This window comes from Gymnoscopelus microlampas (assembly GCF_963454915.1).
Source record: "Gymnoscopelus microlampas genome assembly, chromosome: 1".
Lineage (NCBI taxonomy): Eukaryota > Metazoa > Chordata > Actinopteri > Myctophiformes > Myctophidae > Gymnoscopelus > Gymnoscopelus microlampas.
In genome coordinates, this window is record NC_139962.1 from 1,344,050 (window position 1) to 1,360,444 (window position 16,395).

General features: G+C 43.5%; 1 protein-coding gene across 1 annotated transcript; it reads right to left on the bottom strand.

The window, feature by feature from the left end:
• Positions 1–2,039: 2,039 nt before the first annotated feature.
• Positions 2,040–12,073, bottom strand: ptpmt1 (protein tyrosine phosphatase mitochondrial 1). Its single transcript, XM_084063152.1, has 5 exons — positions 11,773–12,073; positions 9,867–10,024; positions 9,036–9,116; positions 6,587–6,778; positions 2,040–2,808 (listed from the first exon to the last, which is right to left on the bottom strand). Exons 2-5 carry the CDS (start codon positions 10,014–10,016, stop codon positions 2,677–2,679), a joined length of 555 nt encoding a protein of 184 aa, XP_083919278.1. The 5' UTR covers positions 10,017–10,024; positions 11,773–12,073; the 3' UTR covers positions 2,040–2,676.
• Between the last annotated feature and the right edge of the window lie 4,322 nt (positions 12,074–16,395).

The window sequence follows — 16,395 nt, forward strand, 5'->3', positions numbered from 1 at the left end:
TTATTTTGAAGGCATATTGACCGGAAACCTTATTGTTGCTGGCTCAAAAACCGGAAGTATTATTGCTGTTAGCGGAACACTTTCTTTTCTTCTTCTGCTTCCCTGAATCTGATGTAAGCCTTGATGACGTCATATATTATATGACAATCTTGTCTGATCTTCAACATAGTGTTTGCACTTTTTCTTTTTTTACTTCGTACATCTACATTAAGGTTCATATTTCTAATATAAAGTGCTGACCTTATGTTCACGGATGTTATAAATATGTACGGGCTCTTATTAATGCTCGTATCTGCCGTATTGTTCAATAAAAAAGCATTTTAATCTGATCGGCGGCCATTTTCTCACAGAGTTATAATGTATTAGAGTGCAATACACCTCCCAACCGATAGGGTCACGTGGTTGAAAGTGAATGGAGATAAATGGCTACCAATCGGATTAAAAGGCTTTTTTATTAAACAATACAGAGTATACGGGTACTTCTGAGGCCCCGTACATAATATTAACATCCGTGGTCATGAGGTCACAACTTTATATTTGAAATATGAAGGTAAAAATGTGACGAAAGGAGCAAAGAGGGAGAAAGAGATAACACTATTTTGAAGATCATCCAAGACTATCATCACGACAGACCGTCTTGTTATCAAAGGCTCCTCCTTGAGTGTACCGTTATAAAACACCACGCCGCCTACTGGTGTGGAGGAGTCTGGTCAGAATTAATGAATCTGAAATGTTTCTAAACAGTATTTTTTAGAATAGTGTTGTGTTCATAGTATACTTGTGTATGCACTACTGATGTTAGTTAAAAGCACCCAGCCGCTAGAGCAGTGCTTCTCAAACTTGTTCATGTCAAGGACCCCCAAATTGACACTTATTACCCTGCGGACCCCCATTTGAAAAGATATGCCAGACCCCCATAAGAGAAGATTTTTACGGCTCTCTTGCAGTGATTCTCAACCATTTTAATTTCAGGGACCCCCAGTTTGACATGCATTATAGGCTACGGACCCCCATTTAATGGTATTTATACCTCTGGGACCCCAATTCATATTGTAAAATCAATGTTAATTTAACTCTCAGAGTTACAGACCCATAAGGGTCCATTTGGTTCCTGTCCATCATTTAGCTGGGGACCCCCTGGAACCCCCTCAAGTACCCCTGGGGGTCCCCGGACCCCACTTTGAGAACCATGGCGCTAGAGGGCGGTAGAGTGTTAGAAGTGAGGAGAAGGAGGAAGTGAATGAGCTGTTCTGTGAGATACACGTGAGAGAGAGAAGTAAAGAGACGGTCCCCTGAATACCTTGTCCTCCTTGTGATTAATCTTTGCACAAACATAGCTGTAGAATACAACTCTCTAGACGTATTTATGATTCTGACGTCTTCAATCTAGTAGAGTTGTAGGGTTCACCCCCCCCCCCCCCCATGGACACAGGGACTTTCAGCACTATGCCCCGTAGACACTCCAAACATGTACACATTGAAAATAAAGGTGTTTACCCCCACGCCCCAAATGTTAACTGTCTCTACGGGGTAGTAGTTTAATGTAATAATCTATATATTTCAATAAAGAAGTGTTTTAATGCCGTCTGTGGCCGAACGCCATTTTTTCACCCTTGTTTACATCGAGTGTAATTCCGGGTTTCACCAGATGCGCCCCGTCACTACCGCCCATTGGGAACTTCTGACAGAATCGGCCACAGACGGCATTAAAACACTTCTTTATTGAAAGATATGGATTATTACATTAAACTACTACCGCGTAGCGGGAGTTAACATTTGGGGCGTGGGGGGTAAGCACCTTTATTAACCTTTTTTTTTTTAAAGATGTATTTTTTAATTATTTTTGGAAAGAAAATGTTCAGAACCCAAGATATCTGAAGATTTGCAGCTTCATCCACTCCTTGTTTAACTTAGAACTGAAAAAGGCTGTATCTCGCTTCCTAAGCACTTTTTAATTACTTTGAAAAAATTTGCTGGCACAGTATGAACATATTTTTTTATTTCATTGGCATTGAGAGAGTTAAAAATACATATATATATTCAACGATTTGCAAAATGAAAACAGCAGATCTACAAGCTCATAGCGCGGCACTCGGTGGCGTTCTCATCCGCTGGCAGAGTTTTCAGGCGAACGCCTTGGAGCTTTCAGCAGGAACAAAATAAACACCTTGGTCGACACGACCCCTTGATTTTAAAGGGGTAGTTCACCCCAAAATGACTTTTTTTCCCCTATCGATTAATAATCACCCCATGGAGTGATTCCGGTAGGAGACACAAAGAGTCTCCTTTGTGTCTCCTACCGGAGCCGCTGCCTACCGCTCCGCAAATTATTGGCTTTAGGAAAGAATTAAAGTCTCTATGAGATGAATAATAGATAGAAAAAAGTTTTTTTTTGGGGTGAACTATCCCTTTAGGATGGTATGTCCTCCTCATAGATCAGTGAGTCTGTGCGCCACACACAGCCTGGTGGTATGTCCTCATAGATCAGTGAGTCTGTGCTCCACACACAGCCTGGTGGTATGTCCTCATAGATCAGTGAGTCTGTGCTCCACACACAGCCTGGTGGTATGTCCTCATAGATCAGTGAGTCTGTGCTCCACACACAGCCTGGTGGTATGTCCTCATAGATCAGTGAGTCTGTGCTCCACACACAGCCTGGTGGTATGTCCTCATAGATCAGTGAGTCTGTGCTCCACACACAGCCTGGTGGTATGTCCTCAGCATGTCCAGCTGAGCAGAGCGGATCAGGATGTGAGGTCTGAGAGAGGTCAGCGTGGAGACGGCTTCTTCTGGACTCACTCTGTGCAGCTGAGAGAGGAGAGGAGAGGAGGGGAGGGGAGGGGAGGGGACATTATTAATGTCCCAAGAGGGCAATTAGGTTTACAGCAAAGAGGTAGTGGTATAAAACAGTGGTTCTCAAACTTTTTCATGTCAGGGACCCCCAAATTGACACTTATTAGCCTGCGGACCCCCATTTGAAAAGATAAGCCAGGGAGCCCAATAAGAGGAGGTTTTTACGGCTCTCTAGCAGTGATTCTCAACCATTTCAATTTTAAGGACCCCCGGTTTGACATGCATTAAGGCTACGGACCCCCATTTAATGGCATTTATACCTCTGGGACCCCAATTCATATTGTAAAATCAATGTTAATTTAACTCTCAGAGTTACAGACTCATAAGGGTCCATTTGGTTCCTGTCCATCATTTAGCTGGGGACCCCCTGGAACCCCCTCAAGTACCCCTGGGGGTCCCCGGACCCCACTTTGAGAACCAACGGTTTAAAACATACAAACAGTACAGGACAACAACAGACGTGAAACACCATAGCAATAGCATGAACAGAAACCTGGGCGCATCTAGTGCAAGTTAGAATAGACAATAAAAAAATAAAAAAATAAAGGCTACATCCAGAAAAAGTGCTACGATATAAAGTGTTGGCATAAAGTGCTTGTTCGTCCACCATCACCATCATCATCATCATCATCATCATCATCATCATCATCAACGTATCATCATTTACCTGTTACTGGCAGCGTTGGCTGCACAAATCGAGGCAGGGACAAAAGAGTGCTTATATCTGTTATTATTACTAACACCAGGGGCTCCCAGACGACGGCCAGATGGCAACATCCTGTACTCTGACTTGAGTGGGTGGGCACTATCTTGCCGAATGGACCTGGCCTTCATGAGCAGCTGTCTGTTATAGAAGGGGTCGAGGCTCTCCAACTGGATGCCAGTAATTTTGGAGGCAGTTTTCACAATACTTCTAAGAGATTTTTTATCTTTAATGGCAAGGTTACCATACCAACAGATGATAGAGAAGGAGATAACAGAGGCACTGTAAAACTGTTTCATCAGGTCTCTGTCGACATTAAATCTGGCTAATTTCCTTAGGCAGAAAAGGCGTTGCTGGCCCTTCTTACACAGCATCTCAGTGTTAGCATCAAACTTCAATTTGCTGTCGATAATCGTGCCCAGGTATTTATAACTGGGTACGATTTCCACCGGCTGGCCACAGATATCAGTGTTCTGGGTGGGATGGGGACCACGTCTGAAGTCAATACAGAGCTCTTTTGTTTTTGAGATGTTCAGTTCAAGGAACACATCATTGCAGCAGGACAAGAAGTCCTCTGTGACCCGACCATGCCCGACCTCGTCGTTGTCGAGAAGGCTGACAATGACTGAGTCATCCGCGTATTTTATGATAAAACGGTTGTCGTGATTACTGCGACAGTCGTCCGTGTACAAAATAAACAAGAAAGCGGAAAGAACACAGCCCTGTGGCGAACCAGTGGAAGTGGGCAGAAGGCTAGACACTGTCTCATTAACCCTTACACATTGAGATCTGTTGGTTAAGAAGTCAAGGATCCAGCCCACCAGACATGGGTCTACACACTGAAGGTGTTCATTCATTTCTCAACCAGAACATGGGGCTGGATCGTGTTGAATGCAGAGGAGAAATCAACAAAAAGCAACCTGGCATGCTTTTTACTGCCCTCGAGATGCTTGAGAACTAAGTTGAGAAGAGTGGCAGTTGCGTCCTGGAGGCCTCTGCCTTCCCTGTATGCAAACTGAAAAGGGTCAAGAAGGCTCTCAGTTTTGGCCACAAGCTCTGACTTGACTAGCCTCTCAAACTGTTTCATGACAAACCGTACTACTCTCTAGCTGCGTGCGCCCCTTCAAGAGAGAGGAGAGGAGAGGAGAGGAGAGGAGAGGAGAGGAGAGAGGAGGAGAGGAGAGAGGAGGAGAGGAGAGGAGAGAGGAGGAGAGGAGAGGAGAGGAGAGGAGAGGAGAGGAGAGGAGAGGAGAGGAGAGGAGAGGAGAGGAGAGGAGAGGAGAGGAGAGGAGAGAGGAGGAGAGGAGAGAGGAGGAGAGGAGAGAGGAGGAGAGGAGAGGAGAGGAGAGGAGAGGAGAGGAGAGGAGGGGAGGGGAGGAGAGGAGAGGAGAGGAGAGGAGAGGAGAGGAGAGGAGAGGAGAGGAGAGGAGAGGGGAGGAGAGGAGAGAGGAGGAGAGGAGAGAGGAGGAGAGGAGAGGAGAGGAGAGGAGAGAGGAGGAGAGGAGAGGAGAGGAGAGGAGAGGAGAGGAGAGGAGAGGAGAGGAGAGGAGAGGAGAGGAGAGGAGAGGAGAGGAGAGGAGAGGAGAGGAGAGGAGAGGAGAGGAGAGAAGAGGAGGGGAGGGGAGGGGAGGGGAGGGGAGGGGAGAGGAGAGGAGAGGAGAGAAGACATAGACACACACGACCGGAAGCGGAAGGCCTACAAATCCACGCCCACTTTTGACACAGCGCCGCTACTACTCGAGGTCCGTTAGAACGATGAACTGCAGCTCTCAATGCAATCTCTATGATAGGCATTGTAAAATACCCTCATTTCACTGTTTTTTTGTGTTCTAATAAACTGTCCCATTTCTTTAATTTATCCTTTTTAATGTCCCATATCTGTCATCTCGATATACTACCCACAATATACTATAATATATTCCATCAGTATGTCAAAACCGCTAGCATCGGAGATATAGACTTTAAGTGGTTGCATGGTATATACGTCACGGACGCATCCCTTGAGTTTTTCAATACCCAGAAAACTGGTGAAAGTGTCCGTTTTCAATATGTTTTGGTCATTATCTCTGGAACAGAAGGTCCAATCTGCTCAGTTCAAAGCTTGTTGGATGCGTGACTTTGAGGACACTAAGCACACAATGACACATTTTTGGGTTGTTTGGGGTTTCTAGGGGAGGCGAGATCTTAGTTGGGCAGGAGACCGTCTGTCCTGCCTCTACAGTGGGTACGCCACTGGTCGGCGCTCGGCGCTCGTAAAGGCAGTGATGTCACTGAAATGCGACAACTTGTCTGTCTGCCGTCTCGCCTCTGCTGTGTTGGGTGGGTTGGCATGATGGGTAACTCGTTAAAGTGGCAAATTAAATGTGAAACACATCAACTATTAAGAAAACAAGAAGATATGTTGACAAAGACACTCTGTACATTTGGAAACATATTTTTATTTAAATCAATATCGTCTCCAGTTAATGTAGGATAATTTTAACCCATTGATACCTGGAACGCATCTGTGTCACTTTAGATTTCTTTGGCTATTCAAAAATAGCAGATCTACAAGCTCGTAGCGCGGCACCGAGTGCCGCGCTACGAGCTTTTAAATTTTTCTGATCTGCTATTTTTTTCCATTTTCTTTTTTTTTTTAGGATTTCCATTTTTTTAGACGTGGCCTCAGGTCTTAATGGGTTAAAAGTAGGCTAATTCTCATATCCTCTCATAGAGATTGCATTGAGAGCTGCAGTTCATCGTTCTAACGGACCCCGAGTGTCAAAAGTGGGCGTGAATTTGTAGGCCTTCCGCTTCCGGTCGTGTGTCTCTATAGATCAGAGTATAAAGTAGAGATGTAGAGAGGAGAGAGAACACAGCTGAAGGGTAAATATACATATATATATACAGTAGGGGCATGTATAGATGCATATATGTATAGGTATATAGGGTACATATACATATATATACAGTAGGGGCATGTATAGATGCATATATGTATAGGTATATAGGGTACATATACATATATATACATAGGGTACATATTATTACCTTGATAAGGTAAGCAGCCACCATGGTAGCACTGCGGGAGCGTCCGGCCTTACAGTGAACGTAGACACTGGACCCCTCGTCTCTGAGACGCAGGGTAAACTCCACCCCTCTGTGGAGGTCCGCCAGACTGGGGACCCCCGTCAGGTCCACCGTGCTGAGGACCAGCTGCTCCACCCCGGCTGTCTGCCACTCCTACAAGACACACAGAACAACACATTAAACACACCCTGACCCACTCCTACAGACACACGGAACAACACATTAAACACACCCTGACCCACTCCTACATACACACAGAACATTAAACCTAACACACCCTGACCCACTCCTACAGACACACAGAACAACACATTAAACACACCCTAACCCACTCCTATAGACACACAGAACAACACATTAAACACACCCTAACCCACTCCTACAGACACACAGAACATTAAACCTAACACACCCTAACCCACTCCTACAAGACACACAGAACAACACATTAAACACACCCTGACCCACTCCTACAGACACACAGAGAATTAAACCTAACACACCCTGACCCACTCCTACAGACATAGCCCTGTAAACCCCCCTCCCTCCGGAAATCTCATTTGCATTTGATGTCAGGAAGGAGTGTGGTCTACAGGCCTGTATGGGCAATGTGGGAGCTGGGCTGGATTAGTACCGTTGACTGACAACCCCTTCAGCCAATCAGCAGCTCATTTTCCCCACCACCAGCCAAGGGGACTTCAGAAGGGGCCATGCCCAAAATAGGTTGTTTTATTGGGATACAATGCGTGTCACTGCCCGCCCCTGCCGGTTCTCTGAATTTTTATTTTTAAATAGGCTCTGTCATGATTAATTGACCACATAATATGACGTTAAACAACTAGATTCTATCCAAACGATATCTTAACAGTAAATTCTGTGCCTCAAACAATACGTTTGAGAGCGTTTTAAAGTCTTAAAAATTGCGCACAGAAAAAATGGCGTCCCGTTCCATTCCTGTCGGCTGCACTCGGTTTACCAGGCTACTACAGACACACAGAGCAACACATTGGAGGATAAACTGGCAGCCTGACGGATAATGGTTCTGAACATAATGACGGATAATGGTTCTGAACATAATGACGGATAATGGTTCTGAACATAATGACGGATAATGGTTCTGAACATAATGACGGATAATGGTTCTGAACATAATGACGGTGAACATTTCACATCCAACTATTCAATTCAATCTTTATTTCAGACCCGAGTGAGATCCATGTGACAATAAAAACTATAACATATATTCAACACTGATGATACGTCCCAGGTGCATCCATGTGATGTATTCTTTATAGTTAGTGACTCTATTTATAGTGGCTCATAGGAATTAGACTACGTGACAACCAGGAAGAGTTTGGTGACCACCGGAGAGACGGGTGACAGCCGGAATGTAGACGGCATCCCGGGAGCAGTATGGGTTAATATATATATATACATATATATATATGGAGCAGTATGGGTCAGCGCCCCAGCCTGCGTCTTCCGTGAGGAAGAAGCCCAACAAACCCACGGTGAGGCCTTTAGGAGGGCCATTCAAGCTAACCGCAAGCAGAGCTAATACCATTAGACGGCCCAATCTAGTGGTATCGGCCCAAGGAACCCTCACGCCAGAAGGAAATGTTTGGATCGGGGCGGTGCAGCGGATCTGACGCAGCGCAGCGCTCAGGTCCTGGACCTGGTGAGACGAAGGAGGAGCCCGGCCAGGAGACAACCCACAGAGCCTAGTCCCTCCATGTGCCAGAGCCTCCCAGTGTTCAGGCAGAGTAGTTCCGCAGAAGCGGACTGACGGTGCGTTTTAACAGCGGGCAACTCTCGGGCGATGCCGGGCAACATCGCCCAAAAGATAATGAAAGTCTATGAGAGCCGGCGATCGGGCGAAGTGGGCGGGGGGGCGATGAAAGATGGATTTTCTTTATCTTTTTGGACGATGTCGCCCAGTATCGCCCGCTGTTAAAACGCACCGTGAGTGGCCCTGTCTTTCCCTCAGAGGACTGACCGTGGGTAGCTACTGGGACGTAAGTCGGGGCTTGATCAACCCCTCAGGGTCACCTGGGCGAGGGTGTATGTTGCGAGACCCGAAACATCCTATGACCCCAGGCTACAACACTGATGACCCCAGGCTACAACACTGATGATACGTCCCAGGTGCAGGTGCATCCATGTGATGTTTTTCTTTATAGTATATACTATATATATAAAAATAAATACACCTCATCCAGTAATAAACATCTCTCAGTCTGCTGACAGGTCATTGTCTGGACTACAATACAAATGTCCAACACTGAGCTTGTAGATCAGATATTTTCAGACTGATGTAAAGGGGGACCAAGTACAGACCCTTGGGGGACCCCTGTCACCTGGTATATAGTGTATAAGTGGTTCATAATAATAATAATAATAATGTACTCACTGTGACAGAGTTGCAGAAATACTTGGTCTCATATTCTTCATTCATGGTGACGACTCCTCTGACATTCTCCTGTTCCACCAACTACACACACACACACACACACACACACACACACACACACACACACACACACACACACACACACACACACACACACACACACACACACACACACACACACACACACACACACACACACACACACACACACACACACACTTTGAATTTGATATTGTTTATTTATGTTTTGGTGTCTAATAATCCCGTAAGGGATGGGTATTTTTTGACAAGACACGGAAATAAAAATGCATTCATTCACATTCACACACTTTAGGTCCGATTTACTCAAGTACACTACTTAAGTCACTTAGTTATGGATCTAAATGAATGAATACATGAATAAATGAGTACCTCTTTAGTCATGGATTTAAATGAATAAATGAGTACCTGTTTAGTCATGGATCTAAATGAATGAATACATGAATAAATTAGTACCCGTTTAGTCATGGATTTAAATAAATGAATGAATACATTAGTACCTGTTTAGTCGTGGATTTAAATAAATGAATGAATAAATTAGTACCTGTTTAGTCATGGATTTAAATGAATAAATGAATAAATTAGCACCTGTTTAGTCATGGATTTAAATTTATAAATGAATACATTAGTACCTGTTTAGTCATGGATTTAAATGAATAAATGAGTACCTGTTTAGTCATGGATTTAAATAAATAAATGAGTACCTGTTTAGTCATGGATTTAAATAAATGAATAAATGAGTACCTGTTTAGTCATGGATCTAAATGAATGAATATATGAATAAATTAGTACCTGTTTAGTCATGGATCTGAAGGGTAGAGCTCCTAACAGAACGGTGTCGTCTATTCTGTTAAACCAGCGTCTGGACGAGACCTTCTCCATCAGAACGTTGTAGGTCAGAGTGGGATAGAAGAACAGCCTCGCTGCTGCTGCTGACAACATGATTATACCTGTAGAATATAATACATATATATTATAACATGATTATACCTGTACAATATAATACATATATATTATAAACTATACAATATACTATATAATAGACCTTCTCCATCAGAACGTTGTAGGTCAGAGTGGGATAGAAGAACAGCCTCGCTGCTGCTGCTGACAACATGATTATACCTGTAGACGATATATTTTATATATTATAAACTATACAATATACTATATGATAGACTTTCTCCATCAGAGTGGGGTAGAGCAGTGGTTTTCAACCTTTTTTTTGCGTCAAGGACCCCCAAATTGACACAAAATAGCCCACGGACCCCCATTTGAAAAGATATGCCAGAGACTCAACCATTTACATTTCTTGGGGGGTCCCAATCATCATCATCAGTGTTCATGTAACTCTGAGAGCGTACAAATGGAACCAAATGGACCCGTTAGGGTCCATTTGGTTCCATTTGTACGCTCTCAGAGTTACAGACACATAAGGGTCCATTTGGTTCCATTTGTACGCTCTCAGAGTTACAGACACATAAGGGTCAATTTGGTTCCATTTGTACACTCTCAGAGTTACAGACACATAAGGGTCCATTTGGTTCCTAACTATTCATTTGGCTGGGGACCCCCTGGAACCCCCTCAAGGGACCACTGGTGGTCCCCGGACCACGGGTTGAGAACCACTAGAGGAAGAGCCTCGCTGCTGCTGCTGATAACATGATTATACCTGTAGAATATAATACATATATATTACATATAATATATAATAAACCTTCTCCATCAGCAGTAGGTCAGACTGTGTGGTAGAACACAGTGTTCATTTTGTCACTAAAACTATGATGAAAATGTTTAGTAACTTTTGTCACTGACTAAACTAAATGTAAACTAGAAAATGTGCTCCTCGGAGCACAAGTCTCCGCCAGCAAATATTGGAATTTATTCCAAGATTGGAACTTTGATGATAGGCGTTGCGCCTTTGCTTCTTCATCAGTTTGCAGACAATGATTAGCTTCTTCAGTTTGCATAATACGAGTTAGTTGCACTGTGTCATCAACTGTGACTGGAAAGTACTGTTCTTGATTAATCCTGTCTAAGCTATTTATATTACGTATTGTGATGACACCAGTGTGTCTACATGATGTATCGCTCCGCCATTTCTCAGCCATTTTGTGATTATTCCTGTCTTACCTCACTTTGAAAGAGACCAACAAGCCATCTTGACCTTTGAAAGAGACCTACAAGCTAGATCTACAAGCTCACTGTGAGCGTGTATATCTGATATGTTTGAACATTTTAGAAAAATAATCAGAAATGTTTGGAAACCTCAATTTAACTAATAATATATGTTTTTACATAACAAATCATCTCTTCTGGGGGTCCTTGGCACTAAACATACAGATGGGGGTCCTTGGCACTAAACATATAGATGGGGGTCCTCACTAAACATACAGGTGGGGGTCCTCACTAAACATACAGATGGGGGTCCTCACTAAACATACAGATGGGGGTCCTCACTAAACATACAGATGGGGGTCCTCACTAAACATACAGATGGGGGTCCTCACTAAACATACAGATGGGGGTCCTCACTAAACATACAGATGGGGGTCCTCACTAAACATATAGATGGGGGTCCTCACTAAAGGTCCAAATACATCCTTGACATGAAAACCTTTTGAGATCTACAGCTGTGTATAAACAGCTGTTTGAAAATAGCAGATCTACGAGATCTTTGAGACATTTTAAGAACACAAACCTTGTATGGGGGCCCCTGTGCGTCTCTGGGGTTCTCTATGGGTCCTTGGGGGTCCCTGGGGGTCTCTGGCACAAAGCAGTCTTCAGATGGAGGTTCTTGACATGAAGGAGTTTCAGAAGAACTTATTATTTAGTTTAAATCAAACCTCACACTTTATTATGAAGACACTACAACTAACTAACTACACTAAATAAGATGAAATAAGACTATACTATAACTAACTACCTATTTAACTAACTAAAACACTAACTAATTAACTTAGTAAAACACTATTTAACTAAACATTTTCTCCTTGCTTCTTGTTTTCTCCTGCTTCCAAGGTCCAGCCTCCTTCATCCCATAGCCCGGCGGGACGATTGCCCTGCAATTGGCTGGCCACTCCATGGTTGTCCGGGCAACGACAACAACCGACGCTCGTCTGGTTTGCGTGTAAAACGTTGCTATGACAACTGCACTAGCCAATCACAGAGCGGCTTACCGTCCCACCGGTCGATGGGATCATCTGGAACTCACTCTTCTTTGTTTCTGGCTGTCTGGACGCATCAGCGGCGCGTTGCTGCCCTCTACAGGTTGTTTTGGGGATAATGTGATTTGTGAAAGCTCAACTAAACAAAACAAAACAAAACAAAACAAAACAAGTAAAAACTAAAACTAAAGAACCCCAAAAAGCTCCAGAAATATTATAATAAAAAATATATAAATAATATTGAAAATAGCAGATCTACAAGCTCTCAAAGTGGTGCGCTGCAACCGTTTTGACTTGACATGTTTAGTCAAAAGTACAATAATTGTCTTTGAAATAGTGGAATGAGTCTCCCAAAGTATAAAGTATAGTCAGTAAGTAACAGATACAGATATATAGCAGACAGGGGCCCCTGGGCCAAGCTCTATGGAGGGGCCACACAGGTTGATTGAATAGTTTATTTAGAATGTAGCAGAGAAAAAGCACATGGAAGTACAGTTTAAAATACAAGGTCAACTAAAATGGATCGCTCATAAAGCTGCAAATGAGATCCTCACGTAGGATACTCAATTCATGGAGACATTAAAGGACGACTTCACCGATTTTCAACCTATCTTCATATAATAGGTCCTCACTAAAACTCATGATAAAATGGCACAATTTGTTCTACTCTGTCTGTGTCTCAGAGGAGGGCTGTGGACAGTTCAGAGTCCCGTCTACCAGTGACACCAGGTATATACATGTATATATGTACATCAGACATTTTTTATAATATAAAAATAAATCTGTAATATATTATCAAACATCTAACAACAATATGAAGAGGCTCTTTTATTTATATATATATATATAATATATATATATATAGACATTTTTTTTTATAATATTACAAAAAATCTGTAATATATTATCAAACATCTAACAACAATATGAACTATAGTGTTAACAGAGTGACAATGACATATCACATGAGTCATTGGGAAACAATTATGATTCATGGTCACACTATTTCAGTAATATAATTAATTTGATTATATCTGTATTTATTTAATTTTATTTGAATGTGGGGTCATTCAAATGAGTCCATTAAACTTTATAAACTTTATATAACATTTTGTGACACCACACGGGTCTTCCCAACAATAGCTAAGATTGAAGTCAGTGTGAACATGGCCAAATAATAACTTAAAAGCCAAACTAGGTCTAATGAAGCACGCTAGCATTTAGGCTAACCCTCCTGCCTGAGGCTGCAGTACAACTTGCACTGTCTGTGAATGAGGGGAGCGCAGCGGAGCACGGTTACTGCGGGGGGGGGGGGGGGGGGGGGCAATGACACTTAGGTGTCACTCAGGTGTCGCTTAGGTGTCGGACTAGTACCCAGTGTGTCTGTAGACCCGGCGCTCTTCGAGCACCTGGTAATAACTCCATGGTGTATTCTGCACCTGTGGCTGTGACCCACAGACACATGCTTTCACAAAGTTGCCATGACTTTTGCGTCCATCACGCTTCGGAAACGTCATGACATCTTTTGAGCTGAAAACACGCCTCTCAAAGCCACGGTCACACAAATCTGTCCCCTAAACTTTAACAGCTTTGGGCTGAGAAATTTCCAAATTGGGGACCAAATAAGCCACTTTGATGGGTTGACTTTGTTTTTCAGTTTTTTGACCAGTACTACAGACTTTGATGTACATTGCCATGCTTCTTTTACCCCCGGGGCCAAAATAACTTTTTCAAAACCTCAACATAAGTTTTACGCACCCCCATATGCCCCGACTCATAGTTCATCCTGGTGCTTCCTATCCTCAACTGCTTTTTGTACAGGTTGAACAACAGACTGATCAGAAAAGACCCGCTCCCCTGCTACATCATTCCCCAGTACTATGGTCACCCCATTAACAGGAAGAGCTGGACGCACCCCCATCCTAACTTCACCTTGGAACAGAGATAAACAGAGCATGAACTTGTGTACAGGAACATGGAAAACTGACATCTTCATGCCCAAACACAGGAATGAACGACCCAGTATCAGTCGCTCCAGAAAATGGCTGAGTAGAGGCAAGGATAAATTGAATTAAATGAGCGTGTGTCTCGTAAAATAGTTACTGGCACCTTCTCCGGATTACCAATCAAGGACACCTGTCCCTTTGACACAAATGGTGAAAAGGCATTTCTCATTACCTCAGCACTCGGCTGATCTACCATGCCACCCGAAAGTGACACTGCAAATGCAGACGGACTCGGCCTAGCTGAGGTGTTCTCATTACGTGAGTTAAGCATAGGGCATTCCTTCTTCCAGTGTCTCTGCCACCCCCAAACCCACCAGTAAAGCTACGGTTGTCCCCACATCCCTTATGCATTAATGAGAACTCATCGGCGAGTGCCGCAGCTTCAGCTGCAGTCCGTGCCTTCTGCTCACTTATATGAACGGCCACTTGCTCAGGGACTGAGTTTTTGAATTGTTCCAGTACAATCAGATCTGCCAGATCATCATAGTCATCGACTCCTGCAGCTACGCACCAACGATTGAAGTGTGTGGTCAGGTCACGGGCAAACTCCAAGTAGGATCTACTGCCACGTTCTAAACCGCTGGCGGTAAGCCTCGGCTACTAATTCGTAGGTACGAAGCACTGCGGCTTTCACCTCCGTGTACTTACAACTCTCCCATGCCGACAGTGAAGCAAACGCCTCCTGCGCACGCACATGGGCCTGTTATAGCGCCACCAGGAGGCCGATTTGTGCAAAACACATTTTTTCACAGTACTCTTACAGATTTTGTCCAATCGTCACGCGAATCGGTACACAGTATCTCTATAGTCATTCAACGAAACGGGTCTTTCAGATTTCTCATATTGATTGATTGATTGATTGATTGAAAATTTTATTAGGCAAAAGAATGTAAAACAACACAGTTACATTTATAATGCTTTTGTCTAAAAGGTCCGGCCAAAAAAGTCCTTGCGGGCTTGTTTCCATTGGGGTCCTTGAATTAATTTCATAGACATATATAGTAGCAACCAAACAGTTCAAAAATCAACATAAGAATACAGAGGGAAAAAAAAAATATACCATTATGTACAAAAAAGGCATGAGAAAATAATGAAATATATACAAAAAAAAACCTTTAGCAAAATAAAATAAAAAGTATGTACAAAAAAAGGGGGAGGGGGGGGGTCGTCTGTCTACAGGGAAACTGGTACTAGCTCCTCTTTAGGCCTCCAGAAAGATGAGTTTTTAGGGCTGTTTTGAATGAGCCCAGCGAACTGCATTTTTTGAGGGATGGGGTTAGACTATTCCATTCCTTGGTGGCAGTGCTATAGAAGGAGAATTTGCCCATGTTTGTTTTATGGGTGGGTGTTACCAGATTGTTGTTTACGCTCCCTCTAGTTTTGTGACTGTGGGTGTCACTAACTTTTTCGAGGTACTTATACAGATATGCGGGTATAGGGGGCATTTCGGGCAAATCTGCATTTACAATTTTGAAGACCAGTCCCATTTTTAATTGTATAACCCTGTCTTCCACCCTGAGCCAGCCTAGGCTGGCAAAGTGAGTGGGAGAGAGGTGGGTCATGGGCCCCAGTCCGAGAAGTAGTCGAATCAGTTTGTTCTGGGAGGTTTGAAGCTTAGTCTTCAGTGACACTGAGGTGTTGGAGTACCAAGAGGAGCTAGCATAGTCAAAAAGGGGCTGAATCAGGGCCCCAGAGAGGGTCCTGAGTGCCTGAGGGTTGACAAAAGAGGAAACTCTGCCCATAAATCTGGTTCTCTGGTTTACTCCTTTGAACACCTTTGTTGCCATGCTTTCACCTGTCAGGTGTTTGTCAAGAATACATCCCAAATAGGTAATCTCTTCTTTGCTAGTGATGATTGTGTCATCGACTTTGACCTTGAAGTCATTTACCTTCATTTTACTGAGGGAATGTTTGGTCCCAAATAGGATAGATTCGGTTTTCCCAAGGTGTAGTGACAGTTTGTTATCGGTAAGCCAGGTACGGATTTTTGAGAGTTCAGAGCTGAGAGCTTGCAATTTTTCAAATCAGCCTCGTAGTGGCGCTATTACAGGCCGATTCGTGTTTTGACCTATAACTGCACCGATCTGTGTACAACATTGTAGGCGCACTCCCTAGAGGCCGGGGAAAAACCTTTGCCCTGCATTTCACACA